General features: G+C 43.6%; 1 protein-coding gene across 2 annotated transcripts; it reads right to left on the bottom strand.

The window, feature by feature from the left end:
* Positions 1-1,276: 1,276 nt before the first annotated feature.
* Positions 1,277-26,789, bottom strand: RNF149 (ring finger protein 149). 2 transcript variants are annotated; one of them, XM_070379944.1, is made up of 7 exons: positions 26,174-26,789; positions 14,678-14,922; positions 13,808-13,876; positions 9,989-10,071; positions 7,588-7,684; positions 4,181-4,379; positions 1,277-1,903 (listed from the first exon to the last, which is right to left on the bottom strand). In XM_070379944.1, the coding sequence occupies exons 1-7, from the start codon at positions 26,610-26,612 to the stop codon at positions 1,860-1,862; spliced, it is 1,176 nt and encodes a 391-aa protein (XP_070236045.1). In that variant the 5' UTR covers positions 26,613-26,789; the 3' UTR covers positions 1,277-1,859. The 2 variants fall into 2 exon arrangements, with proteins under 2 accessions (XP_070236045.1, XP_070236044.1); XM_070379943.1 differs by having other exon boundaries at positions 14,678-14,928; positions 26,174-26,788.
* Between the last annotated feature and the right edge of the window lie 906 nt (positions 26,790-27,695).

The raw sequence follows: 27,695 nt of genomic DNA, 5'->3' as shown, positions 1-27,695 counted from the left end.
GAGAGTACTGTAATTTTTCCAGTCTCTTATGTTTATAACGTAGGGTCAAAGTCTCTTTTTTTTGACTGTGCCTCACAGCACAGGGGATCTTAGTGCCCTGATAAGGGGTGGAACTCGTGCCCCCTGCAGTGGGAGCACAGAGTGCCAAACAGTGAACCCCAGAGGAGTCCCTCAAACCCCTGAATTAGGTAAAGCTCTGCCTGACAGCCGCTGGTAAGAACTCACTCGCCCATAATCATCAAAAACAATTCACCCTGATCTGTCAAAGCACTCTTTAAAGTCAGCTTCACTGGCTAATGGGAAGAATTAAAGCACTTTCCACTAGTATGTGTCTTAAAATACAAAGAGCAATCTACTTGGTATAGAATCAGGGACATAGTTTCCTATTTGCAATGAACAACACAGAAGGCAAATTTCAGAGATAATGGCTATTATGGAAACCCACTGCAGTGTCTGTTGAAATGAGCGCTCAAAAGTAAGGCAATTTCTATCCCAATAGCTCTTCCCATGGAGTCTGGCCTCCGCTGATATCAGTAACACTGTTTAATCACCTAGAGTTTCACTGAGTGGCTGGAATCAGAGTGTCCTAAGTAACTTGAAAAAAAAAAAAACAAAAACTATATAAACTTTACATCTTAGATACAGCTATAAGAATAAATTGTTTACACTTTAAAAATTATATACTCTAGTAAACATTTATTTTTACCATCAAATAAAGATGTACACAGTAAACAGTTTGGAAGATACAAAGGACTACAGTTTCAAGTTGTAAAAACACTAACTCTTCCTCACTCTGGACCTCCCACCTCTAAGAAGTGACAGCAGAGCACAGTGTGTGTGTGTGTGGTTTCTGGCCACCCCTGTGGCATGCAGAGCTTCCGCAGTCGGGGATCGAACCTGCAGCCCTTGCAGCGGGAGTGCAGTCTTACCCACTGTGTGTCTCATCACTTTTCCAACTTAGAGAGCGGCCCCCACAGCTTCAGAGCGGCCTAATTCCCCTGCCTCCAAGGAAGGACAGCAAACAAGAGTAGGCGGGAGAGATGATGAAACAAGTTCACTGCTTTTTCCATGGCTTTAAAATTAATCTAGAAAACTGGTTACTGGTTGTAACAGCAACTGGAAGTCTCCATCTATCACCCTTTTAATTGTAAGATTAAACTGTAGTTAGAATCAGTAAATTCATCATTTACCTCAAAAAACAAACAAAAAACCCCAAACAACCCACACCAGAGTCTGTTTACTCCATTTCCTTAACCAGCAATGAAGAACTTCATGCTTGCATGTGACAGCTTTTTTTATTTGTAGAAAAAAAGGGACAAAACTTCCCTCCCCATCAAGGTTATTAGAAGAAATTAGATAATAAAAGGGAGAAATAAAATTACTCAAGCCCACCCGTACTTTTCTCACAATTCCAAATTTAAAAAACAACAATGAAAGTGCTCTCAGGTTTGGAAATCTCTAAAGTACAGAGGTGTAAGAAAGCAACAGACTTCTCTCATCACACTGACAAGTTTAATGTTTGAAAAAAGCCTTTCCTCCAGGGAAACTCGCATGACCAATTACTGAATATAATCATGCAACTCCATTTCAACTAGTCTAAAGTCAACATGCTTAGGCTAGAACCATCCTAGAGAAGACGGAATCATCTTATGATACATTTCAATAGATAAATATATCAAGACTAATCAAAAAGTATCTTGAAAGAATAAAATAGCTCTTTGTATACCAAATTAGAACCTGAAAGGTAAAAGAATGTACATTATTTTCACATATACAAACTATGCACTAAAGTAACAAAAATAAAATGTCCTTTAATTCGAGCCCAGGCTCTGTCCGTGACACAGTCCGCAGGTCTCGCACTAGCAGGCAGGTCCGTCATGCTGAGCGTCGCTCCTGCCTGTCTCTATAACAAAGCAACGGGAGCCAGTGTTAGTCGCTGGGCATATCCTGGGCTTTGGTTACATAAACACTGTTACGTTTGGAGAGCGTCATTCATGAAACAAATTATAGAAATTTTTAAATAAAACTTACATGGAGAAACAGCAACCTATTCCAGACAGAGAGTTAAGAAAATATAAAAACACCTGCTTCACGTAGAGCATGAGAGCTTTTCTAGTCTAATTAGCAAGCATGTGGTCAGCACTGTGCAACAGAAAAGATGCAGGCTGAGCTGCTGGGATTAACTAGAGTGTGTTTCCAAACACGCAGCGATGGCATCACCACCCATGAAGACAGCAGCTTGCGTTTACTGGGCAATGTATATTGACCCTACGAGCTAGAGACGGCTACATTATTATCCCCAATCTAGAGACTGGAAATGGAGACCCGGAGAGGTTCAAACTGGCATTCGAGTCCAGTAGGATGTTACTAGGAAAGGAGAACAGAATAATTTTGGCACAGACGGTTTCTTTCAGGAATACAGTACCTCCTCAAAACTAGGAGAGCCAAGCACTGTGAGTTCACCTACAAGCAGACCTGAGGTCAAGTGGGCCAGAGAGGAGCCCACTGCTGCAGACACCTTCTCCAGGGAGTGGGCTGCCCTAATAACCCCCACCTTCATCTCCACATGCTCCTGAGGGTCGAGAGGGTGTTAGGTTAGCTACTGATGCAGTTACATTATACTCTGGAAGTCCTAAGGTCGGCTGGAAAGAATTAACTTTTTTCCAATGTAACATTTCTCAAATGATGTTGTTATGATGGTAGGCTAGAAAAAATATTAACACATAAATTACTTGTCAAATTTACTGGTGAACAAATACTTAGAAATTCAGCTTAAGAATTTTACCTGTCCTGAAATATCTCAAGAGTAGTCAAGTAGTAGAGAAAACAAATTTCGTTTCCCTTCTGGAGACTGAAGGAAACGCAAAAATTACAATGAAATGCATCTGGGCTCACTGCAGTGGAACTGCTGAGAACAGGGCGGTTTATTCCCAGCAGGAGACCCGGCTAGGAGAACTCCTACACGATCAAGCTTTCCACCTCCTAATTCTCTGAAATTCATCCTCCCTTTTTCTTACACAATGCATTCTTTCTTCCTCTGGTTCTGCTTTAAAACTTCAGTTCTCACGTTTCTATCTTTGCCTCCCATATTCTAAAAATGTACAAAAAAAAACAAACCAATTCAGTTTGAATATTACCAATTTGGAAAAATATGCTTCTTTTTCCAGGTTGGCAAATTCAAAATTAGAAGCATCAATTCTTCTCAGTTAATCTATAAATTAATTCAACTATAATAAAAATTTTCATGGGATTTTCTTATACATGGTAAATTGATTTTAAGATTAATCTTAAAAAATGCAAAACAGCTCAGAAATTTTTTAAAATAAGAAGAATAAAGATGAGGGAATTTGCCTTACCTTGTGAATATCACAACATATTATTCACAAGTAATGATCACTAAACAACTGACAAGTGGTTAAATATTTGGGAAAAATAGTTCAGTTAAATCTTTTCTGAAGCTATGTGCATTAAAGATTTAATAAGCATAAAATACAAAACCACAACTGTTAGTAAAATATAAGTTAATAACCCCGAGAAAGACTTTCCTAAGTTAGCATTCTATCAAAGGCAGAATCATGCAAAGTATGAGAAGGCTGGACATGATAAAAAACAAAGCAAAGACCAAAGAGCTCTTAGAACCAATATGAAAAAGTTAATTTTTCTATAGAAAAATAAATTAAGGATGAAATGGGCAACTCAGAAAAGAAATAAAATGACCAACAAATATGAAAAGAAGGTAGTTGCATCAGTAACTTTAAAAATGCAATTCTTTCTATTTTACCTATGAGGAGGACACAGACAGACAGGTGGTAAACATACACACTGAAGTTATCTCAGTGTTACTGATGATAAAAGTCCACCAGCAGGATGTGGTTTACAGAAACTATACTGAACCCAGAATAACCAGCTGCACAAAATCACATGTCCTGTCTACAGATACAGAGTTTCGTACACTAAGAGGAAGAAACGGGTTACCACACATAAATTATATTCTCCTCCTCCTCACACACAGAAAAAAATCTGAGATACATTTATCGAAATGTTGAAACAGTATTGTGTCTGTAGGGCTAAGACTGTGGTTTCCATTTTTCCTTTATATTTTTCTGCACCTTATGTGCTTTTTCACTTTCATTTAAGCACTGGTAACACCACTGTGTTTGCTAACCGGCCAGTGACTCACCCAGCAAGGCTGTGTTTTCACCTGCATCCTCTTTAAAGCTGGCGTCACAGGGTGGCACGGGGTCACTGGTGGAGGGCGACTCGGAGCTGCCGGTGTCACTTCTCTCACCGTCCGGTACCGTGAGACTCAGCTCTGCAGCCGAGACACCCCCAGGGGGAGATTCTGGGGCAGTCACCTCCTGCACGTCCTCAAGCTCGCCCTTGAGAGTTAGAGCAAAGAAAACACCTTTTCTCAGTAACAGCACCAAGCTTATCTATCATCATCTGCTCATAATTCAAACAAACTATCTAAACACCAATATTGCAAAAAGCACATCAGTAGTGTCTTCTTAGCATCACCAGAAAGTGAGTTACTTCTAAGTAGCTTTTCATGGCCTAAATGCTTTTCCTCCAAAAAACCATTTTTCCCCTTGACACAAGCAATGCCACCTTTTAAACTACTTCCTGAGCAGCCTGGCTGGCTGCTGAGCACTGAGACCAGGGCCCTGAGCTTGAAAGACCGCCCTAACTGCTGCCAGCGGCCAAGGCTCAGGATAAGCAGGCTCCTGATCATCAGGGGTGCAGACTGCCCCCCTTCACTCAGAGAGCACCAATTATTCTGCACAGGGTGTCTGTCTGCTCCCAGTGTGCCTCCACTTCCCCATGAGATCAGGAAAGTGGGTACAGGAGGCCCTACAAGCACCCCTGCATTGAGTCTCAAAACCTGGGGGCCATCCAGAAACTTTTTTGAGTAACGCCAAAGTTGTGATGGACGAATCTGCTGGTAAAAGGCCGACTGGGGGGCGGGTGGGTGTTCCTGTGAACCTGGGCTGAGACTGAACAGCGCACAGCCTAGCTGCCGGCTCCAATTCTGGGGTCCTCAGGGCCAAAGGCACTGCTGTTCCCGCTGCCGGCTCCGCCTGTGTTCTAGAACCTTCTCCCCACCCCTGGACACCGCGTGGCTCACTGCCTTCCCACAGGCACCCCCAGAGAAGACGCCTGCCACACCAACCAACAAGTCCTGCTGGGCTGCCGTCGCACCCGCGCTCCCACTCAGCCCACCCTGATCTGTTTTTCCAGGTACCTGTCTGAATACCTGCCAGGCTGAACTAGCTGCCCGTCTCAGACCCCACGTGGTCACTCGCCATTGACTTGTGATACGAAGATCCATTAACATGCAGCTCAAATGTCCCTCCAGAAAGCCCTCCCTGAACGCTCCCATTGCTGCTGGCAGGGTCAAGGCCTCCCCTGTCTGTGTCCCACACTCTCCAAACACGCCTCCTTGGCCAGCGGGGTGGGGTGAACGCCTGCCCCCCCCCACCGCCAGCCCAGATGGCGGAACTCCTAGGAGCCAGTGAGCAGAAGGGTAGAGTCTTGCGCAGCTCTGTCTCTCCAGAGCCACGTCCAGACCCAGCACTGCACACCCCTGATAACGGCCGGCCTCAGAGCAAACACGACAGGGACAAGAGGCATGTCAAAGCGGCCACGGCTGCAAAGTCAGGCGCCACCCTGGAGTCTGTGAGGGCCAGTGGCTGCTCTCACTGTGGTCACTTTCTCCCTGTGGAAATTAGAACTAGTTACCACACGAGAGGAGAGTGTAAAACTCTCTACAACTCAATGCAGGAGGCTCAATGGGTCTAAAGAAAAAGACAGATCTGTCAAAGAATTTAAAAAATAAATAAATAAAGGCAAGACAAGTTAATTTCTTAAGTGTGATTTCAAATTACTGTAAGTTTCTTCAAAACAGAAAACAAGCTTTCTGGGAACACATATTCTAGCCTCCTGAAACTAACGTTCTGAAAGCAAGATAACCTGATGTAAAATCAGTCTTGATTTTTAACACGTGAAATATACGTAGATACATTTCCAAAAACAGTCTCAATGCTAAGGTCAATGGAATGCCTTTTCCACAAATGTTTAGAAATGAAAAGCAGGTCTTAAGTTACCAACTAATGAAGACAGCAACTCAAAAGGCGTTTCAGAGTGAATCTACAGAAGGAAAAGGAGGAGGAAAACTGCCAGGAAACTGCCTGTTTAATCCCTGGCTTCCACTGTTTAAGATATGGTCCCAGGAGGGCTGGGTGAGAGAGGAATGTGCCACGGTCACTAAGAAAGCCCAGAACACCCGCCAAACTGAGGAGAGCCGCCAGTTTTCAAAACCTACCAATCAATGAACATTAGAGATTCTAGAGCAAAGACACGCTTTCTAGACATCCAGGTGGGTAAGGGCCCAGTAACACAGTTCTGCCTCCCTCTCTGTGCATCCACAGTGAGGCCTCTGCAACTCACACTTAAACACTGTAATTCACCGAAAATCACACTGGTTATTAAGACAGTGCGTGGTCCCTTAGCTCTCTTTTAAAGATATACTGAATTGGAAAACGAAAAATATTTTGAAGGGGGCCTGCAGCCTTGAGGGCTGATACAGTCACATAAATTCATTATCATAAAAAAAAAAATCTCTCTAGTAAATGTTGCAAAAACATCTTATGTTTAGCAACAAGAAAAATATTATCTGATATTTAAATTACTTCTCTTAAAGATCTCTGTTTCAAAACAATTTATATTTAACCAAGAGTATCTTGGGACAGTAATAGATTATATCTAGACTCTAAAAGTGTAACAATCTAGGAAAACCTGTTTTCCCTCTTTTGGGTTGGAGGCTAGTTAAGAGCTTGGACCCTGGAATTAAGCAAACTTACACCTGAAAGCTGATAACCCATCACATCACCTGTGACTTTAGGTGAGCGACTTCTCCCTAAGCTCGTGCTTCTGGTTTCTAAAGGTGGTTACTAGAACAGCGCTCCCCTCTCAGAGGGGCCAGGAGTCAATATTTTGACGTGCGTAAGTCATTCAGTGCACAGCTGCAATAACCTGCTCTCTTTCACTCCGCTCTCCCGGCTCTGTTCTCTGAGCGCAGCCCTGTGACCAGCTCAGTACGGCAAAGTGATGGAGCACATTCGCTGCAGGAGGAATTTCCCCTGCGCTATCTGACTCTGAAACCCAAGTATCGGGAGAGCTCGTGTCCAGACGTGCTAGCTTTCGCTTCCTTGTATGTAAAATGTGCACCTGGCTCCTTGCAGGTCAGATGTTTTACAATAATTATTTCTACGACACTGACCAGCATCTACAAGACCCTGCAGAGTGTTACAACATATAGCAAAAATACCACTCTAAGTATGAACTTTAAGCATACACCTAGTGTATTATTCGATAACCCTATAAGATCATTGATTTGGGGGGACTGTCTTAAGAATTTACTTTTGATATAGAGGAAAATTTCTTCAGGAACCAGAAGAATCCTAGAAGGAGCATCTGGTTCACTCCTCCTGCCTCTCTGGTCAGGAACAGAAGCAAATCACTCAGGGAGAATGGGGGGCAGTGGGGTGAGGGGAGCAGAGATTGAATATAAACAAAAACGTAACAAACCCAATATCCCAGGGCTTTGATGACATCAAGTTTACACATTGGACACGTGCGGTGATCCAAAAGCCATGGGTCAATGCATATTCTATGAAAAATATGCCTAAAAAAATTAAGTACGTGTTAATGTCTTAAAATAATTGCTTATACCTTATAAAGGAAATAACACATCCTACCAACTCATCTTCTTGTTTACAAGTTAAATGCCATCATATCAAAATTCCAGTGTATCCACTTACCCTGGGAGGTTATCTGTTCTACTTTCCAAAGTAAATGGAATTTGGCATTGAGAGGGAAATTCCCCCTTCACTGCACGAAAACAGCACGGTTTATTTCTGTATCATCTGGAATGTATGTTTATGTGCCTCTGTTGGCCTTTCGGGAATGAATGTGACCTAAGAAACTGAAGAGTAAACTAACAGTGACAAACTAGTAAAGACTGACAGGATCTTCTATGAAGCGACTCCAGTAGAAACACAACAAAATATCAATTAAAACATTAAAGTTATCTTTGGGTTGCAAGTTAAAAAAACACTTATTTTTTGTCTTAACGTATTTTTGTAGCATCTACATTTCTCTAGAATGAACACATTAGTTTCGGAATCCAAAAAAGAAATCACATATGAATTTTCTTTTACTGAGGTCTTCGCTGGCTCACTTCCCCTCTCGGGTGATGAGTCTGCAGTTTATCTGTGCTTCAGGTAAGCAGGTGTGGAGATGAGAACCACACTGGTCAGGCTCAGAGGCCAGCTGTGTGATCAGATGCTATGACTGTGAACTAGAGCCTGAGGCCCCTCTGCACCTACCCCAAAGGCTGTTCTGAGGAGCCCACATGCCATGTGGCTACTAAGGTAGTGGGCACCATAAATCCTCAGCAATTTTTCATTATTATTACTGTCGACACTGTCTAAAGACCTTTTCTTCAAAGGGAAACCTGCCAGGGCAGTTAAAAACAACAGCAGGTAAGGACGTAAGGTGGTCCAACCCAGCTTGTCTTGTGACCTATCCAGCCTTAAACTGAAACTGACCCAGAGGAATAGTTTTGAGAAAAACAAATATGTTGGTTCCATTGGGAAATCAGTTGAAATAAATCACAGGAGAAAACTGGGGTGGGCTGGGGGCAGGGAATGAAAACCCCACTAAGGCGACCAGGATACATGCACATTCAGGAGACACTCAGCTGTTTATGACCCGAGTGCAAGTCCCAGCTCGGGCGTCAGGAGCATCTCCATCTTCTGTAGAAGGAAACCTGGCTGCTCACTGTGTGGCGTTCAAGTCAGAAGGACTTGCCTCCAACCAACCTAGAATAATAATTCTTTTCTGTTTTCATCATGTTCTACAGGACCCCGTCAACTGACACCGACCCCAATTCACTAAGTACCCGGCACACCAACCCACATGAATTCCTGCAGACTTAAGTTCACTATCTTGATGCAGGGAAATTAATTTTGTTATTCTGATCCTCGTTACTTGATGTCCTCTACAGAACTCCTGAGAACTTTATCTCCTATAAAGTACTGGTATATACTCTGAACACTCGCAAACATAAAGTGAGGCACAATTAAATACTAACTTGTGACCTGGTTCTAATCGGTGCAAAGCAGAATTTAAAATGACCAGCTTTGAAACATAGTCTCTGTACACCTTTCTGCTGACAAAGCAATTTTTAAAGAAAAGTTATCAAAGCATCTCATGATTAAAAAGGAAACAAATTTCTGTTGCTAAAAAAAAAAAAAAAAAAAAAAACCTAGTTAAATAAAGGAGGAATATTTATTTCACACAACCCCAAAAAGAATCCAAACTCAGGGTGCAAATAACAGCAGAGCCTAATCTAAGAAAAAAGGCATCTCCATAGAAAAATAACAGATAAAGATACATAACCAGGAAATGTCTTTAAGGATAACATTTCTAATAAATGTCTGGGAAAATGTTCACTAGTTTAAAACATAAGAATTAAAATATTTAAAAGCTAAAAAAAAAAAAAATGGTAATAACAGCAGAGCCTGAGCCAGGCCTGCTGACTGTCCCTGGCCTCTCCCCCAGGGCCTTCACCTGGCCAGCTTCAGTTTCCTTTCTCCCAACATGGCAGACTCTCTCCATTGATAAATGTACAGTATAGACCCCCAGGACTGTACTGAAGCCTCCTTGACTATAAGATTAAAAGCCAATCTGCAACAAAAGGAGACAGTGGGGATTAATGGTCACCTAAAGTCTTCAAGCAAAACAGTCTTAAAGTAAAACAGTACAAGAGGACCTTGAAGACTTTGAGCTGCTTTTCTAAGAGGTGAGATGATCACAAGATGTCACCTGATAGTAAGATCTTCATATCCTGAAAGACATGTTAACTCTTTGGTCAGAAACCTGAAACTTGTGATTTTTTAACATCTCAGGAACTAAGAGAACGTACTTGCATGGCAGAATTCTGATAACGTCCCTTCCTTTAAAATTTTCAATACACACTGCACAACTTTCAGCATCGACATCAATCCCCTGCAAAAAAGAAGAGCAAAGAATTTGCTGTATTCTTAGCAAATAGTATGTGCTTCCGTGGTGGCTCAGACTGTAAAGAATCCCCCTGCCAATGCAGGAGACTTGGGTTCAAGCCCTGGGTCAGGAAGATCCCCTGGAGGAGGAAATGGCAATCCACTCCAGTATTCTTGCCTGGGAAATCCCATGGACAGAGGAGCCTGGCGGGCTACAGTCCATGGTGTTGCAGGGCTGGACAGGACCAAGCAACTAACACTAGTAAATAATATACTCCTGGTAAAACTCACTAAACAACAAAATCTAAACAAAAACAAAACTAACCACAACTCAACTAAAACAATGATGAATTCTAGTCTGCATTGGTACATCCTGAAATTATATACAGATAATTTCTACTTGGTATTTATCTTTACCACTATCAAGAGATTTTATTTTTAAAAGAATTTGTCTGAAAAGGAAAAAATTTCATTGTCTACCTAATCAGACACGAATAATGTTTAAATAAGAAAGAAAGAAAAGTGAAGTCACTCAGTCGTGTCTGACTCTTTGCGACCCCATGGACTATAGCCTACCAGGCTCTTTCATCCGTGCAATTTTCCAGGCAAGAGTACTAGAGTGGGTTGCCGTTTCCTTCTCTCTTTAAATAAGAGGCTGTTCATTTTTTTAAGTGACTATATTTTTAAGGGCTGTAGAAATGCAAATGCATGCTTTATTATAATATATATTTTTTCAAATATAAAATTTATAAAGAGAATGAATATCTAATAAGATACACATTTTCTGGAATCATTGGAAATATAATACAAAAGAGGTTTCATTAGAATATGCTAAAGAACAAAGTTATAACTTGTAGATGAGAACATGCAAAGTTATAACCCACAGATGAGAAAATACAAATGAGATACTTTAAGACCAAGTATCTGAAAATATTCACCTCACTAGTGATAAAAGAACCACAAATTAAAATAAGTTACCTTTTTTTTTTAAAGTCACTACGTCATGTCCAACTTTGCAACCCCATGGACTCTAGCCCACCAGGCTTCTCTGTCCATGGGATTTCCCAGGCAAGGGATCAAACTCACATCTCCTGCATTGGCAGGTGGATTCTTTACCACTGGGAAGCTCGAGTTACTTTTTCCTACAGCAAGTTAACAGAGTAAAAAGAAACAAAAATCTCTGGGGAAGCAGTCTTGTGACACAATTTCAGCTTCTGAGAGTCTGTGGGTCATGACCGTTCTGGGGGTGTCAGCTCATCCCACTTCCCTGGGTACCACCGAGATCTGTCCACCTGGCTTCAGCCCATCAACCAAAGTAATAAGCATGGCCGACCTGGTCACCTGACCCAAATTTGGCCAATGAGTTTCTCTCCTCCAGGACTCTGGGATAGGGACTCAGTTACCAGTGTCTGTAGCTTTAGCAAGTTAATTTTATGGAACACAGCTTCAGAGTCATCATGTAATTATTTTAAAGTATCTTTAAGCACATGGGTCACTTGTTAACAAGCAAGCAGTAAAAACTGATTTTATATGTGGATACTGCTATCAAAGACTGCACTAAAATCAACTTTGTCACTGTACTTAAAATTAGATGTTTCAACTAGACATTATCATGTTTTTTCACATGCCAAGAAAGAACGATGAAATCATTTTTACTTCCCTAATGGTCTGCAAGCTTATACATTACTGTGATTGAGTCCATAAGAAAAACTAGGAAATAACCAGTCTCCAGAACTCAACAAGATGCAGATTTAAGAAAAAACACAGTCTTTATGTGCACAAGTGAAACATGTAAGATTGCCAGAAAATCCAGTTAGATACCTCATGGATCATTTATGGAGGCTTCTTTTTTTTTTTAACTATTATTTCTGACAATAGTCTGTAGAAGCATATTTTCAAAATTGTTCTGTACAGGAAGAGGGTAATATCAATTGACTTATGTTCTCAAAGACTTTATACAGCAAATTACACATATGAATCTATGTCTTCTCATACTTAAGGACAGATTTCCTGCCAGAGAGTAGAACACACATTTTAAGAGGAACATAAAAGTATGCTTATCATACAACTTCTAGCAGAATGCACAGCCTGTCTCAAGATACTTGCTGGGGACTCTCTCCCCAAGGGGGTGCTTCCCTGATGGCTCAGCTGGTACAGAATCTGCCTGCCAATGCAGGAGACTTAGGTTAGATCCCTGGATTGGGAAGATCCCCTGGAAAAGGAAATGGTAACCCACTGCAGTATTCTTGCCTAGGAAATTCCATGGACAGAGATGCCTGGTGGGCTATAGTCCACAGGGTTGCAAAGAGTAGAACATGACTGAGCAGGCATGCACGCACCCCACGTGCACACACACGCGCGCGCACACACACACACTCTCTCTCTCTCTGCCTCCCCCCACTCCGCCAGGGACCCTCGTAATTTGTAAATCATATGTTAACCTACCCATGAGATGGGATTTTTTTTTTCACTTTTCCTTTTAAATACAGCCACATGGAAAGAAACCTGGACTCTGCACCAAGCCTGCAAGTTCACTGTTACTACAATGTAAGGCATCCGGGAAAGAATGCAGCCAACAATGATTCCTGGAGTATCCTAATGGTAAATATTCCACAGGAACGGTCAATATCTGATCCCAAAGCTTTAAAATCAAAGGTCTATAAATGTAATGAGTGCTATCCTGAAGCTTTAATCCTTTAAGTAGGTCACAGGAGGAGATGTGAACCCAAGGGCACTTGGGGATCGGAGGCTGCAGTGTCGGCGTGGACCAGGTCTCAACAACTCATGGAGGAAAAGAAGAAAACCCAAACGATGGAACCCGCCCATAGCTATGTCACCTCAGCGTTTCACAGCACTGAAAACGGACCATTAAAAGGATAACTATTCCTGCATTAGCAACTGTTTTCCTTGTAAGGAACCTACCCTCTAAGAACATGAGGTTCTGAAACTTAGGATTTATTGCAAAAATGCTTCTGAACTCTGCTGTGAGTTTGGCCTTTTAGAGACTTCCCTAGTGGCCCAGTGATTAGGACTCAACATCTTTTCTCCTCTTCTCCGTAAATCCGTCTTTTCTCCTGTAATTAAGGGAATTAGAGAGAATGTACAGAGTATAAGATTTAACAGAGGTGGATTTAAGCCTCAGTGTCTGGTAGAGAGAGGAACATAAACTATGTTCCTTCAGAGTCACCTGTGTCTGACTGACTGCACCATCCAGTCTGGCAGCAAGTAACCAGTATGGCCACCTGAACATCTGACATGCAGCCAGGGTGACTGAGGCGCTGAGTTTTCAGTTTAATTTAGTTCATTTAAATTCAGACAGCTGTATGTGGCTAGGGGTACCTTCCTGGGCAGCACAGGTATAGAAGGCTCTTCACATACACTGGAGTGTTTCAGTCAATTTTTCTTTAAAATAAACACATATGTCAAAATTAACAAACTAGCCAAAACTCCATGATCAACACTATTAGCTGAGACATACAAATGGATTGGTATTTTATATATATACATATATATATATATATTTTAAGGTTTTTTTTTAAAAAAGTAGACCATTTTTAAAGTCTTTATTGAATTTGTTACAATTTGCTCTGTTCTGTTTTGCTTTTCTGGCTGAGAAGTATGTGAGATCTTAGCTACCCGACCAAGGGGATCTAACCCGCACCCTCTGCATTGGAAGGCAAAGTCTTAGGGAAGTCCCCAGATTTATATTATAAACAAGCAAAAAACAATCATGAAAATATTACCTTTTCTCCATGCTTTACAGTATGAACAGGAAGCTGCCCAATAACTTTCTTTGTTTCTTTTCTATGGCTCTTAGGGAAGAAAAATATTATTGAAATGTTTAAGTCACTATTTTAAAAATTCATATAGTGTAAGCAAGCTATGGGAAAAAAGTCATAAAAAGCAAAAGTTTGGTGACCACAATGAAATAACTTAAAAAACAACAACAAAAAACTACCATTTAAGTCCTAAGGTACAGAATAGTCATGTGTAACCTAGGAGCTGTTTGATCAAGAATACTTATTTTCAATTCCATGCCTGAAGAAGAAACCAATCTTACGTTTGATTATTGGTAAGAAAGTAGTCAGCTGAGGACGGGGCTCCATACACTCATCTGTGAAGGCCCCTAAAAGGACAGAGGCTCCCTGGTCAGAGGCAGAAGGTGACCCAGCAATGACCATCTGCTGCCTGAGCAGCCAGGAAGGGTGGTTCTCAAGACAACAGGTGAGTGTGGGACCCACAGGGCCCTGCTCTGCTGCGACCGAGGCAGCACCCCCGCAGATAAATGGCTCTGAATGCAGCTCCACTGAGGCAGGCCCAGTTCTCTTCCAAAACACAACCATGTCCCCCCCAACTTCATGCCTTTTTGTCATCCCTTTATGTCTGGAAAGGAGAGAGGATCTTTGCAGGAGTGAGAGGTGCCCTGATTTCCTACAGCACATAAAGTTGAATATATTCTAATTTAAAACGTATTTAAAAAAACTCCCATATATCGATGACTTAAATATTATAAACAATGAAATTAAGGGTATTGTCTAATAGTTTCCAAAAAAATACACAGGAAACATTTACAAATGATGTTTTAAAAAGCAAAGTTAAAGACAGACAGTTACCTGACTTCCGAACTGTGAGCCGGTGTATAGGAAGCGCTGTATATAGTAAAATATTAGCCAGGCCAACGAGATAATCATCATGGTGATGAAGGCAATGGCCACAAAGACCACGGACTGAGCGCTGATGAACTCCTGGACGTGCCGGGTGCCCACCCCGATGGTAACGGTGACTGGAATGTCCTTCTGCACAAGTTCCACAATTTCTCTCCCTTTTGGGTAGCTAACCATAATGACCACTATGTTTCCTGTTCCTTAGTAAAGAACAAAGCAATCAACAAGAGAACACAAAATAAGATATGGAGAAAGTATGGTTCCACGCACATGTGACTGAAAACTGTGATAAAATGGACATAAACCCCAGTTACCAACATGGGTGACCAAGGAGAACACAGACTGATTATATAAGAAGCAGAATAAATCACGAAGAACTACCCCCTCGAAAGCAAGAGCCCCCCCCCCCACTTTCTCCATTCAGTTTCACAAGAGAATTCTACTCTCAAATCTTTAAAGAGCAACATATATAAGTGGTCCACAGGAGATTTTATAAAAAAAAAAAAAAAAAGAAGTCTTAAGGTTATTTCTAGCATAATTAAACCAAACATGGTAAAAAAACAAAACAAAACACAAATACCGATTTCACTTATAAATATTAATACAAACGCCTGAACGTGCCCATTAACTCAGGGAAGTAATCTGAGAATTCCTACTCTGTTCAATATTATTTCATGTTGTTCTGAATGCATGAGCAGGAAAAAAAAGTAAGAGAAATAAAAAAGAAGGGATATAAAGTCCAATTTTACATGAATCTATCTATAAATTGGGCTTCCCTGGCGGCTCAAATGGTAAAAAATCTACCTGCAACATGGGAGACCCAGGTTCGATCCCTGGGTTGGGAATATCCCCCAGAGAAGGAATGACAACCCACTCTAGTATTCTTGCCTGGGAAATCCCAGGGACAGGGGAGCCTAGCGGGTTACAGTCGATGAGGGTCACAAAGAGTTGGATATGACTGAGCAACTTACACTTTGATTTTTCATCTGTAAGTTAATCTTTAGAATTATCAATGGGATTTAAAAAACCCTAAAAATTCTGCTTCTAATGTTCACTTAGGGGAAAAATAATCAAGATTAGGAAACCTTTATAAACAAGAAAACTTGAACTAGCCTTTATAGTCAAAATAATTAAAACAGTGTGTTAGTAGCATATGACAGCCCAGAAATTAGACCCCAAAACATAAAAGAATTCAGTAAATGACAGAAGTGGATTCCAAATCAAAGGGGTAAAATGGACTATGGTTTAAAAAAAAAAAATAGTACAGGTGCAACTGAGTACCATCTAAGGATAAAAACGATGAATCCTTTCTTCACAACTTAAAGCCAAAATTGAATTCTAAAAAAATCCAAGATGTAAATATATAAAAAAGAAAAAAACTAAGAAAAGCCAGAAGAAACATGGACATTAAAAAATAAATAATATTGAAGAAAAACCTTTCCAAGTGTGAAAAGTCCCTTCAGAACTTCTTTTAAAAAACAGATTTGAGCAACTAACCAATTATATAAAAACAAAAATTGTCTGTTCTGACTAAAAGAAAGCAAAATCAAGGACTCAAGATCAAAAGAGCAAATGGCCAGCAAGGGGAAAATACATCTAACATAACAAAGATAAAAACTAATTTCCTTTAAGAAAAAGAGCAACAGAAAGACAAAGAAAATGAAGTGAGCTTGCAGAAAACACAAATGGGTTTTGTTTTTGAAAAGGCAATTTTAGTGAGATATAATTCCCATGCTATAAAATTCACTCTTTTAAACAAGTGTACAATTCAATGTTTTTGTTTTTCAGTTGTTAAGTCATATCTGACTCTGCAACCCCATGGACTGCAGCATGCCAGGCCTCCCTGTCCATCACCATCTCCCGGAATTTGCTCAAACTCATGTCCATTGAGTCAGTGATGCCATCTAACCATCTTATCCTTTGTTGCCCCCTTCTCTTCTTGCCTTCAATCTTTCCCAGCATCAGGGTCTTTTCCAATGAGTTGGCTCTTCGCATCAGGTGGCCGAAGTTTTGCAGCTTCAGCATCAGTCCTCCCAGTGAATACTCTGGGTTGACTTCTTTTAGGATTGATTGGTTTGACCTCTTTGCAGTCCAAAGGACTCTCAAGGGTCTTTTCCAGCACAATTCAAAAGCATCAATTCTTTGGCACTCAGTGTTCTTGACAGTCCAACTCTCACATCATACATGACCACTGAAAAAAATCATAGCTTTGCCTAAACAAACCTTTGCCGGCAAAGTGATGTCTCTGCTTTTTAATACTCTGTCTAGGTTTATCACAGCTTTCCTTTCAAGGAGCAGATGTCTTTTAATTTCACCGCTGTAGTTACCATCTGCGGTGATTTTGGAGCCCAAGAGAAGAAAATCTGCCATTGTTTCCACTTTATCCCCTTCTATGTGCCACAAAGTGATGGGACCAGATCCCATGATATTAGTTTTTTGAATGTTGAGTTTTAAGCCAATTTTTCTCTCTCCTTTTTGACCTTCATCAAGAGGCTCTTTGGTTTGTCTTCTCTTTCTGCCATTAGAGTATCATCTGCATACCTGAGGTTATTGATATTTCTTCTGGCAATCCTAAATCCAGCTTGTGATTCATCTGGCCTAACATTTTGCATGATGTACTCTGCATACAAGTTAAGTAAGCAGAGTGACAAAATACAGCCTTGATGTATTCTTTTACCAGTCCATTCTTCCGTGTCTGGTTCTAACTGTTGCTTCCTGACCTGCATACATGTTTCTCAGGAGACAGGTATGGTGGTCTGGTACTCCCTTATCTTTCAGAATTTTCTAGTTTGTTGTGATCTACACAGTCAAAGGCTTTAGTGTAGTCAATGAAGCAGAAACAGACGTTTTTCTGGAACTCCCTATCCCCCTGCATTGGAAGGTGAACTCTTAACCACTAGACCACCAGGGAAGTCCCTTTTCTAAGTTTTTGCTATCACAATTTAAATGTTCATCAACAAGAAAACCATTATATAAGTTATAGTATGTGTATAGACTGAGGCAGCAGCTCTATTAATATTGATGGCAGTCAAGACAGAGGAGGAAAAAAAAAGCATCATGCAAAAAAAATTGTGTGGACAAGAGGTCTACGTGGTCATATCAATACAAACAGCCCTGAAGGTCACACAAACACAGGGCACCAACTACCCTGGTGGAGGTGGTGGGGGAGAGCGCTGGACATAGTAAAACTCTCTACCCTGTGTACGTATTATCCATTCGAAAACTAACCTAAAAAATACATTTAAAGACTGTTCTCCAGCATTACACTGAAACCACATTCTAACACTATTTTATTGTGGGGAGAAATTTAATTCGTAGCAAATCCGCTGTGGCCCTCGGCCGTGGGGATTTAGTTACTGAAACCTCAGAAGAGCAACCTTCTAAGGCGGCTCCCGTCTCGAAGCCGATGCTGTGACCCAGCCCTAAAAGTGTCACTTGGCAAGTGCCATGGCTGCCTGAGTGCTCGCACAATGATCTACGTCATCCCTGGGGAGGCTCAATAAGGAGCAAGGCATTTCCTGCCTTCAGGGAAATAAACAGCTAGTAGCTGAGAAAGACAAATACAGAAGCAATTAGGAGAACTACACCATGTATGATTACAGGGTGCCTTGTAAGCTGAAGACCCTTTTCATAAATTAAAAAAGCTTCCTTTAATGGAAAATGTCAAGCACATACTAAAGTAGAAAGGACAGTACAGTGAACCCCACGGACCTGTCTCCATGTTTATACAGAAAACAAAACGTTTCTATGCTATGGTTACAGGTACAATTTCTGTACTCATAGAATAATCTTTGGTTGTTAATGCAGAAACCAGCTCTCAAGCCTTTTCACGTTTGTGCCATCACTCGAGGCAGAAAGAGACGAGTGATTATTTTACAGACCAGGGCTGAGACATCTTCAAGAGAATTGCTCAACGTGACGCAGCACCTGGAAGAGCCAGTTCCAGGGCCTGAAGGCCCGGCTCCTCCTCGCGCCTCCGCCTTCCCCCAGTGAGTGCGGGGTCGGGGAGGGGGAGGGGAACACAGGCTTTGGGACCACCAGACTGGGCTCCAGCCTGCTCCTGACAATTCATGCCTGGGTCCTCTGAGACTGTTTCTTCAGCTGTACAATGGGAATGGCAATTTTTCTATTTGGACTGTTGATTATTGAATGATAATGTGGAATAAGGAAAAGCTGCAGAAACGAGGTGATCATATTTTCTGGGATGGGAAGGAACTTTCCCCTGGGCAGGGAGTGCATTTTGATGGACAGGAAGAGTTTATCAAGCAAAAAGAAGGGAGGTTTTCTAGGCGGTGTACCATCATAAAAGCATATTTGCATTGGTGACTGGTCTGGTTTGCTTAGTGACTCAATATACATAAAGGTATCCAGTTTATCTCACTACCTCCAGTGCCTCATGCAGCTTGGCACATAGTAAGTGTTTAATAAATATCTGTTGCCTAAATGAGTGAGAGATGGCAGAAGAGCTGAGAACACCTGAAACTTCAAGGGAGGGGCTGCAGAAACGCTCTGGTTATCAGAAACATACCTGGAACAGAAAACATCTCCAGTATCAATCTCAAGTTTTTCCCCTAAAAAATTCTTAATTCACTAAGTTACAAGAAATCATTAAAAAGTAATAATACTGTGCCTGGGCTGAGGGCTAAAATTTGCTACACTCTAAGTACAGAGAGTCCCTTGGACAGCAAGGAGATCAAACCAGTCAAACCTAAAGGAAATCAATGCTGAATATTCACTGGAAGGACTGATGCTGAAGCTAACGCTCCAATACTCTGGCCACCTAATGCGAAGAGCCCACTCATTGGAAAAAGACCCTGATGCTGGGAAAGATTGAGGGCAGGAGCACAAGAGGGTGATAGAGAATGAGATGGTTGGATGGCATCACCAACTCAACGGACATGAATTTGTGAAAACTCTGGGAGACAGTGGAGGACAGAGAAGCTTGGCATGTTGCAGTCCATGGGCTGGCCAAGAGTTGGACATGATTTAGCCATTGAACTATTATAACAGCAAGACTGCCTCTGTGAACTACTCTATTTTTAAAATATTTACTTAACATTTATTCATTTGGCTGCACCGAGTCTTCGCTGCAGCATGTGGGATCTAGTTTCCTGACCAGGGATTGAACCCGGGCCCCCTGCATTGGAAGTGATGAGTCTTAGCAACTGGACCATCAGGGAAGTCCCTTCGGGAACTACTTTAAATCATGAAACTCAGAATGAAGACTTCCATCCCATGACTGGCTTTTCTGGGACGTGTTGGGGGATGAATGGAGGCAGGGCAGCAGAGCTCAGGGTCGCTGGGTGCATGGCCCCCAGGGATGCCTAGCATAGGCCCCGGTCTGGCTCTGCCCTGGCCTATCACTGCCTCCCTGGGCCAGTCTTAGAGCCCTGGCGGCCTGAGAGAGCAAGTCACAGCTGATTTCCAAACCAAAGAGCTGAATTTCCTCACAGAAGGCAAAGATGCTCAAAGTCTTGGGACAGGGGAAGAAAAAACCCTTTGAATGTTTTCCTTCCCAAGCCTCGCGTTGCTACCAATCACCAAAAAAGGTCGTTATGTGCAATGCCCACCCCTCCCCGCAAACAACCACCAGTCACTAACTCCTGGAAGGCCGTTTGTTGTATTTCTAACCTAGATGTAACTCAAGGTCTTGCATAGAGTACATGACCATAAACCTTCTTGAAAAATAATAGTTCCTCTTACCACCCTGTTAAAAACAAACAAAATATGTTAAAAAAAAAAAAAAAAAACTGCCTTGGTCTACAGCTTCAGAATTCTGCAGGGTCATATGAGTCTAGTGTGCCACTTCTCCTCCCTAGGAAACGATTTAAAGTAGATTTCAACATTCTCTTGAAGGAGACGGGAACTACTAAAATATTTAAAGTGGCGGATTAGATTTCTGGTCTAGAAAACTGATGCAGGCAGCAAGAAATGTATTTTATTCCTTTGCTGTTCACTTGAAACCATCACAACATTGTTAAAGGTATTTGTATACCCCGATACAAAATAAAAAGTTTACAAACATAAAAATAAATAGCTTCCTTTGGAAGGAAAAATACATCAAAGATACCCAATGGTGAGAGGTTACTATTGTAATTTTACTTTAACATGCCTAAACATAAAAACTAGTATGCTTTCATAACGGTAAACTTAACAATTTGTAAATGTATGTAAATATGACTATAAAACTATTAAAAGTAAGAAATTAAAAAAAAAAATGCACTTAAAAGATCCAGCATGAGAATCCCATGACCTTTTAAGTTTTCTTTTTTTCCAATAACATCCACAGTCTCTCTGTCCTGCACCCAACATGGAAAAATTACAATTCAGCACAGGTTCAGCCTTGGTGTCCAGCATCCCCACACCTCTGTGTACACAATACAGCAATGCCTCTTACGTACACTTGTTTTTATTCACCTGCTATAGAGTGTCTTGGGCTTCCCAGGTGGTGCTAGTGGTAAAGAACCTGTCTGCCAATGCAGGAGACATAAGAGATGTGTGTTCAATCCCTGGGTCAGGAAGATCCCCAGAAGGAGGCCACAGCAACCCACTCCAGTCTTCTTGCCTGGAGCACCCCATGGACAGAGGAGCCTGTCAGGCTACAGTCCACAGGGTCACAAAGAGTCAGATGCGACTGAAGCAACTTAGCATGCACACACACATATAATGTCTTGGTGAGTCCCTCCTCCTCACTACACAACGACTGCTGTTATTAGTTTCTGTGGCTCCAGCATCATACGCGATGACCCAATAGAATGGTTTCTGTATGAATGAGTCGGCCTGAAAAACTGGTTTCTCTTCTGGTATTATCCTTGAACTGACCCAAGGTGAGGAGAATATGAGACTCCCTTTGCAGGGGAAATAGTACATGGAATATGAATGGAATGGAAACGTCTCCAGAACGTGAGCTATCATGCAAAACACAAATGTCTTTATGGTTGGCTGGGATGAGTAATGAGGACTCAAAAACACATGCAACTCTCGTCTCAGAATTTCACATTTTGTTTTGGAGAAATCTGGCTTGCTCAAGAATATTCTGTGTTTGTCGAGTATAGCACTCAACAATCTGCAGTTTTGCTAAATGCAATACTTCATCTCAGGCCTTCAGTCTTGGCCATTCTTGTCGCCCAAAAGGTCCTACAGCTTCTCACACAGCCCCCATACCACATTCACCCAGAACCTTCAACTTAAGCTGTCCTTCACAACCCTGTCTGCCTGCTCTCTGGGAACAGTCTAAGTTAATCCCACCTGCTATGAGGCTGTAGGGCACCATCTCTTCCTAGGGCATCAAAATACAAGCTAAACTCAAATCTAAATGTTTAGCTCATTTGTGAGAGCAAAGCATTCAAGATCACTGAGCACCACTCACTCATAAAACACCATTTCCCACGCTCTGCAAACACAGAGCGTACATCTCTCTTAAGCTAAGGGACTTCTTATCATGTGTCATCTCCTGCCACCCCCACAGTGGCCCCTTCCCCAAACACACCTTTCAGCCCTGCCAACACCTGGCCACAGTAAACTGCTGACACAAGGAAAGTGCCAGTCTAAACAGCCACTCAAGACGTCAGCTGGAGGATCAGCCTGTAATTAACTAGCAGTCACCACATCAAGGCCAATCCTCTCTAAAGGCTTTCGTTTCAATGGCTTGACTTACATCAATTTTTACTCTTCTTGGTCAAAATAGCCTCTAATCACCTTTGCAAGACCTACACTGAATGCCCCTCCCTTATGCTTTCTAAGCACGTGGGCATATAACTCTGTTGAGGGCCCAACCACATGGCCTGGAAAGGTCTGTTTATCACTCCACTAAGCCATGAACTCCTCATAGGCTGATACGTGTCTCAGGCATTTCTACCCACAAGCAGGTGCCATATGTGGCCCAGACTGGCCACTCTCTATTCATCTGTCAAAGGAAAGAGAACCAACCTTGGGCATTACAATAACCGTCCTTACAGTTAGGGCTGTTACAGTCCTGACAGAATATTATCTTAAAATCACAACTTATTTTGGAGCCACAGTAAAATACTGACTTAAGTCCACAACATCTTGTACTGGATTTTAGCAGTCAAGCAACAAGGTTTAAGAAAAACTGCTGGCGGGCTTCCCTGGTAGCTCAGTGGTAAAGAATCGGCCTGACAATGCAGGAGACATGGGTTCAATCCCTGATCTACAAAGATCCCATGTGCCAAGAAGCAACTCATTTAAGCCCTTGCCCCACAACCACTGAGCCTGTGCTCTAGAGGCTGAGCCCAGGAGCAGCAATTATTTAAGTCTACACCCTAAAGCCCATGCAAGAGTATGTGTGCATGGGAAGTCGCTTCAGTCGTGTCCAACTCTTAGTGACCCCATGGACTGTAGCCCGTCAGGTTCCTCTGTCTATGGGATTCTCTAGGCAAGAATACTGCAGTGGGTTGCCATTTCCTCCTCCAGGGGATCTTCCCAACCGAGGGACCAAACCCCAGTCTCTTATATCTCCTGCTTTGGCAGGTAGGTTCTTTACCACCAGCGTCACTTGGGAAGCCCCCGCAACAACAGAAGCCACCACAATGAGAAACCTGCAACTAGAAAGTAGTCCCCGTGTGACACAACTAGAGGAAAGCCCAGCAGCAGTGAAGAACCGGCACAGCCAGGAAAAAACTGCTGAAACTCTGAGACCTGGGAGGAGATCATCACAAGTGGAGTTCAGTAGCAGCCACCTGACCCATGTACACAGACCCCCAGTATCCACAGGAACACTGAGAACCACGCATCAGTGGTTTTTACCGGCTCCAGCCACATTCTGACAAAACAGGAAAAACTAAAGTCTGAGCTGCTATCAAGGTTCTGTGTAACCTTTAAAATTCAAGTCTTCAAAGCCAGCTCCTCTTCTGACTTAATTCCATTTACTCCATTCTTAATTCCAATCCATTCTCAAAAAGACATGACACAGTTGTACCCTTGTCCCTGGCGGGACCGAGTTTTCAGAATGGAAGGGACCTTCTTTTCCATTTCTAGTCACCAACACAGCACAGGCCCTTATATTTCTGCTTGGACTAGTCAACAGACTAAGCGGATTTCAGCTTTTCCTCTGTGTAACCCACTGTTACCAAATTCGTCTCTTTTTAAGTCAGCAGTTCAAATCCGGGATGTTACTGTCATCCTCTCTGCCCCTGGACATTTGGCAATATCTGGAGACATTTTTGGCTGTCACAACTGGAATCCTGTGGATACAGGCCAAGACAGGCCCCTGCAATAATGATCTGGCCATAGATTGCCTTGTTCCCGGGGGCCAGTCATTTCAATTCTTTCAGTCTCCTTATCCGTAAAATGGGGTTAAAGCACCTACCTCAAAGGGCTCTAAACAGAGAACTGACTCTGCACTGGGAACTTTCACACATTTTTTTACAAAAAACTGCTAATACTGTTACTTTTGTCTCTTTCCTCAAACAGAATTAATCTTACACTGAAACAGACTGAAATGGACACCGAGGTTGGTAACAGAAGCTTGCACGAAGATTTAAAATGAGCATCAGTGAGGGGCTTTCTGAGCCTGGATAAATTACATGTCCATAAGATAAGCAAGCAAGATTGCTGAACCACGGTTAGAAAAGCGCGATTAGCCTGGAAGGATGTTAGTGTCATTACCAAAAAATGTAATAAACACATTTAGAAAATTGTGGATGGAAAAGAACTGCCATGGAAAAGACAAAGCCCACAGGAAGCTGCAGACTCAGAAGTGAAGGCAAGGACCCAGCATCGGACAATCCTAGCACACTGCCCTCGCTTCTCTGACAGAACCCTGTCCACAGGATGCGTCTGGAATGCTGTGTGAACTCTGACAGCACTTCTCATCAGAGTTTTGCAGAAACAGGGACCTGGGTACAACAACAACTGGAATAACTGCACCAAAGGTGCTGCCTTGCCCAATGCCACCGCATGGACATCTGCTCCCATTTCCTCCCCAAACCCACTTCCTCTCTGTTGCAATTGAGGAATTCCCCTCTCTTCTATCAGAAGTCAACCTCCCCAAGAATCCTGGACATAGCCGCCATCTTTCCCTGACTCTTTCAGTTACCTCTTCTCCACCACCCAACTTCAAGGTGCCTCACTCACTATGCCGTTCATCCCACCTTTCCCCAGCTTCTACCCATTTCTCAGCACCTCCCCAGCCCTCGCCATCAACCCTCTTGAAAGCATCATTATAACAGTCTCACTTCCCCACCTCTGAACTGACTTCCATTCCATCACTCTGCTAAAACAGGCCAAGTCCAAAGTCACCCTTCTGTTCTCATTTTACAGGTATTCTGAACTTGCATTCAAGAAGCCAAAACCGAACAAAAGTCAAAAAGCACATGGGTAAAAAGGATGTCTGACTTGCAGCAGCAGAAACTTTAAAGATTTTGATCCCAGGAAGTTCAGAATGAGTCTGATCTTAGAAGGCCGTCAGACTCTATATCAGTCGAAGGGTACTTGGAATTTCAGTTCTGAGAATGATGCATGCCTGTGTGCTAAGTTGCTTCAGTCGTGTCCGACTCTTTGTGACCTTATGGGTTGTAGTCCACCAGGCTTGTCCATGGGATTCTGCAGGCAAGAATACTGGAGTGGTTTGCCCGCTCCCTCCTCCAGGGGATCTTCCTGACCTAGGGATTGAACCTGAGTCTCCTGCATTGCAGGAGGATTCTTTACCACTGAGCCACCCAGGAAGCCCTTTCTGAGAATGAGAACCCTTGCAAAATAAACCTTTCAAACTCTCATAAGTGCTTGAAGATGTAACCTGTTGACTCGGAAAACGGCCTGTGGGAAGGGTTGCCTAGCTAAGAACAAAATCTTTTCCTGCATGATCACTTAAAAATTTTTCATCTAAACTCCACTCAAGGAATCTGACAATGGAGCCAGTATTACAACCTTCTATTTAGCAAGTGAGAAAACATACTCAACTTAAGGCCGGGTTTTAGGACTCAGTTAAATCCAGACTGTCTCACTTTAAAGTTTACAATACTGACGTACATTATTAAAGTGAAGAAACCAGTGTCACCGAGCCACCGCCTTACATGGTGAAGGGACTGCCAGGCCCTGCAAAGCCCTGAAAAGAGCTTCCACTCCAGCCGCATCTGGCTTTGGGAAACACTGAATGGCAAGGGACTCCTGATTAGACAGACTTTCCGCCGGTGAGAACCAGAATCCTCCTCATGCGGGTTTTAGTCTTCCGTTCTCCCCACCGCCCTCCTTCCTGCACAGGGCACCTTTCACCTCAACGGGGAGATGTAATTCTGTCCGGAGACTCGCCTCCCTCCTTAGAGAACCCGGGGTCACATCGAGCCAAGCTGGCGCTACCCTCGCTGGTCCCGACGTCCGGAGCCCATCACCGCCGCCCCTCGGGGTCCCGGCAGAGGACCTCGCGGCCTGCTGGGACCCCAGCGCACGGCCGCCGCGCCCGCCCGTCCCCGCGCGCCGGCGGCTTACCCGCGTGGGACATGGGCGCGGTGAGGTTGCCGTGGCGCTCCTCGTTGTACAGGACCACCGCCGAGGCGTTCCTCCGTGCCGCCGCCAACACCTTCTCCTTGAAGGTGCAGCCCCCGCGCGCCACCAGCGCGACCCAGGGCGCGGCGCCCCGGCCGCCGGGCACGAGGAAGCGAGTGCCGGCCTCGCAACCCTCGGGGTCGCGGTCCTCCGCGCGCGGGACGCCCACCAGGCCCCGCGCGCCCTCCTTGGGCGAGCTGTCGCCGAAGCGGCCGCTCTCCGAGACGCTCCTCACGCTCCTGTTGGTCTGCGGGTCCACGTACTCGGTGCTCACCACAGCCGAGAACCACTCGTGAGCCCGGCCCCGGGCCCCGGGAGCGCACAGGGCCAGCGCCAGCAGCGCCAGCGCGCCGCGGGCCTCGGGCCGCCGCCGCCACGCCATGGACGCGCCGCCGGGCTGACCACAAAGGGACCGGCCGGGAGCCGGGCGACTCCCGGCAGGGGCCGGAGGGCGCGCGCCGACGAGGCCGCCGAAGAGAGCGGAGAAGCGGAGTCCCGCTGCCCAGCCGGGGAAGAGCCAGACCCGTCTGCAAGCGGCGCCGCGGCGCACGCGCACCTGACGGAGCGGCGGCAGAGGGCGTGTTGTTGTCGTGGGGGCGTGGCCTGCTCTGGCCCCTCCCCCTCCCTGCGCAGACCTTGGCGCCAGAATCGCGGGCCCAGGATCCACGAGTGTCCTAGAGCGTCTCGCTTTACCTACCGCCCAGCGGATCTCGAGGAGCGGGTGTGGGCATATCACTCCACGGCTTGCGCCACGCCGGTCCCCAGTGGCCAGGGGCCGAGCTTATGCAACAGGAGCTCCAGTGCCCAGAAACCTGGGGAAGTGACCCCCCCCCAACCCGCACCCCGCCGCGAGAAACGGGGAACTTCGCGAGCCGGCCGAGAAGCGTGGGAGCGTAATTGTGTAAAATCACTGAGCGGATGTTTATGAAGAATTTACTGTGTAAGGCACGTGCCAAAGGCCTTGCTTGTCTAAAACACTGAAAAACAGCTTAAAAACTCCAAAGCTGCACAAATTTTCCAGATCACTTTTGTTGCCGAATTTCTAAGGCTAATTGATTTCGGTATTTCATGTATAGTCTGTAGTTTTGAAGTTAGTGCATCTGACTACTTGTTTAGATGAGCACTTAAATGGTACAGCAGTAAATAAAAAGAGAAAATTACTTTTAGGAAATAAAAACTGGGTGATAGTCCATATGAAATTGCCCTGGAAAGGAAGCCTTACTGTTACACGATAAGTTTAGTACACTGATCTCTGACTCATCTTCCTTCTTTGCACAAGAATCTATAATTGCAGGAAGTAGGTTGCTGTCACACAAAGCATGGTGTTAGGCTTGACATACTCTTCTGTGTCCTCTGTTGAAAGGCTTTCTTGGACTGCATTTTAAAACTCTGCTCCAAAATTCAGCCCACAACACAAGTTTTCCTTGAAGTTGGATCTCCTTTCCCTTAACCACTAGGAAACTAG

Source organism: Bos mutus, chromosome 11 (assembly GCF_027580195.1).
Source record: "Bos mutus isolate GX-2022 chromosome 11, NWIPB_WYAK_1.1, whole genome shotgun sequence".
In the NCBI taxonomy this organism is placed as follows: Eukaryota; Metazoa; Chordata; class Mammalia; order Artiodactyla; family Bovidae; genus Bos; species Bos mutus.
Note: the sequence above shows the minus strand (reverse complement) of the source record. Positions and strands in the feature narration are given on the sequence as shown.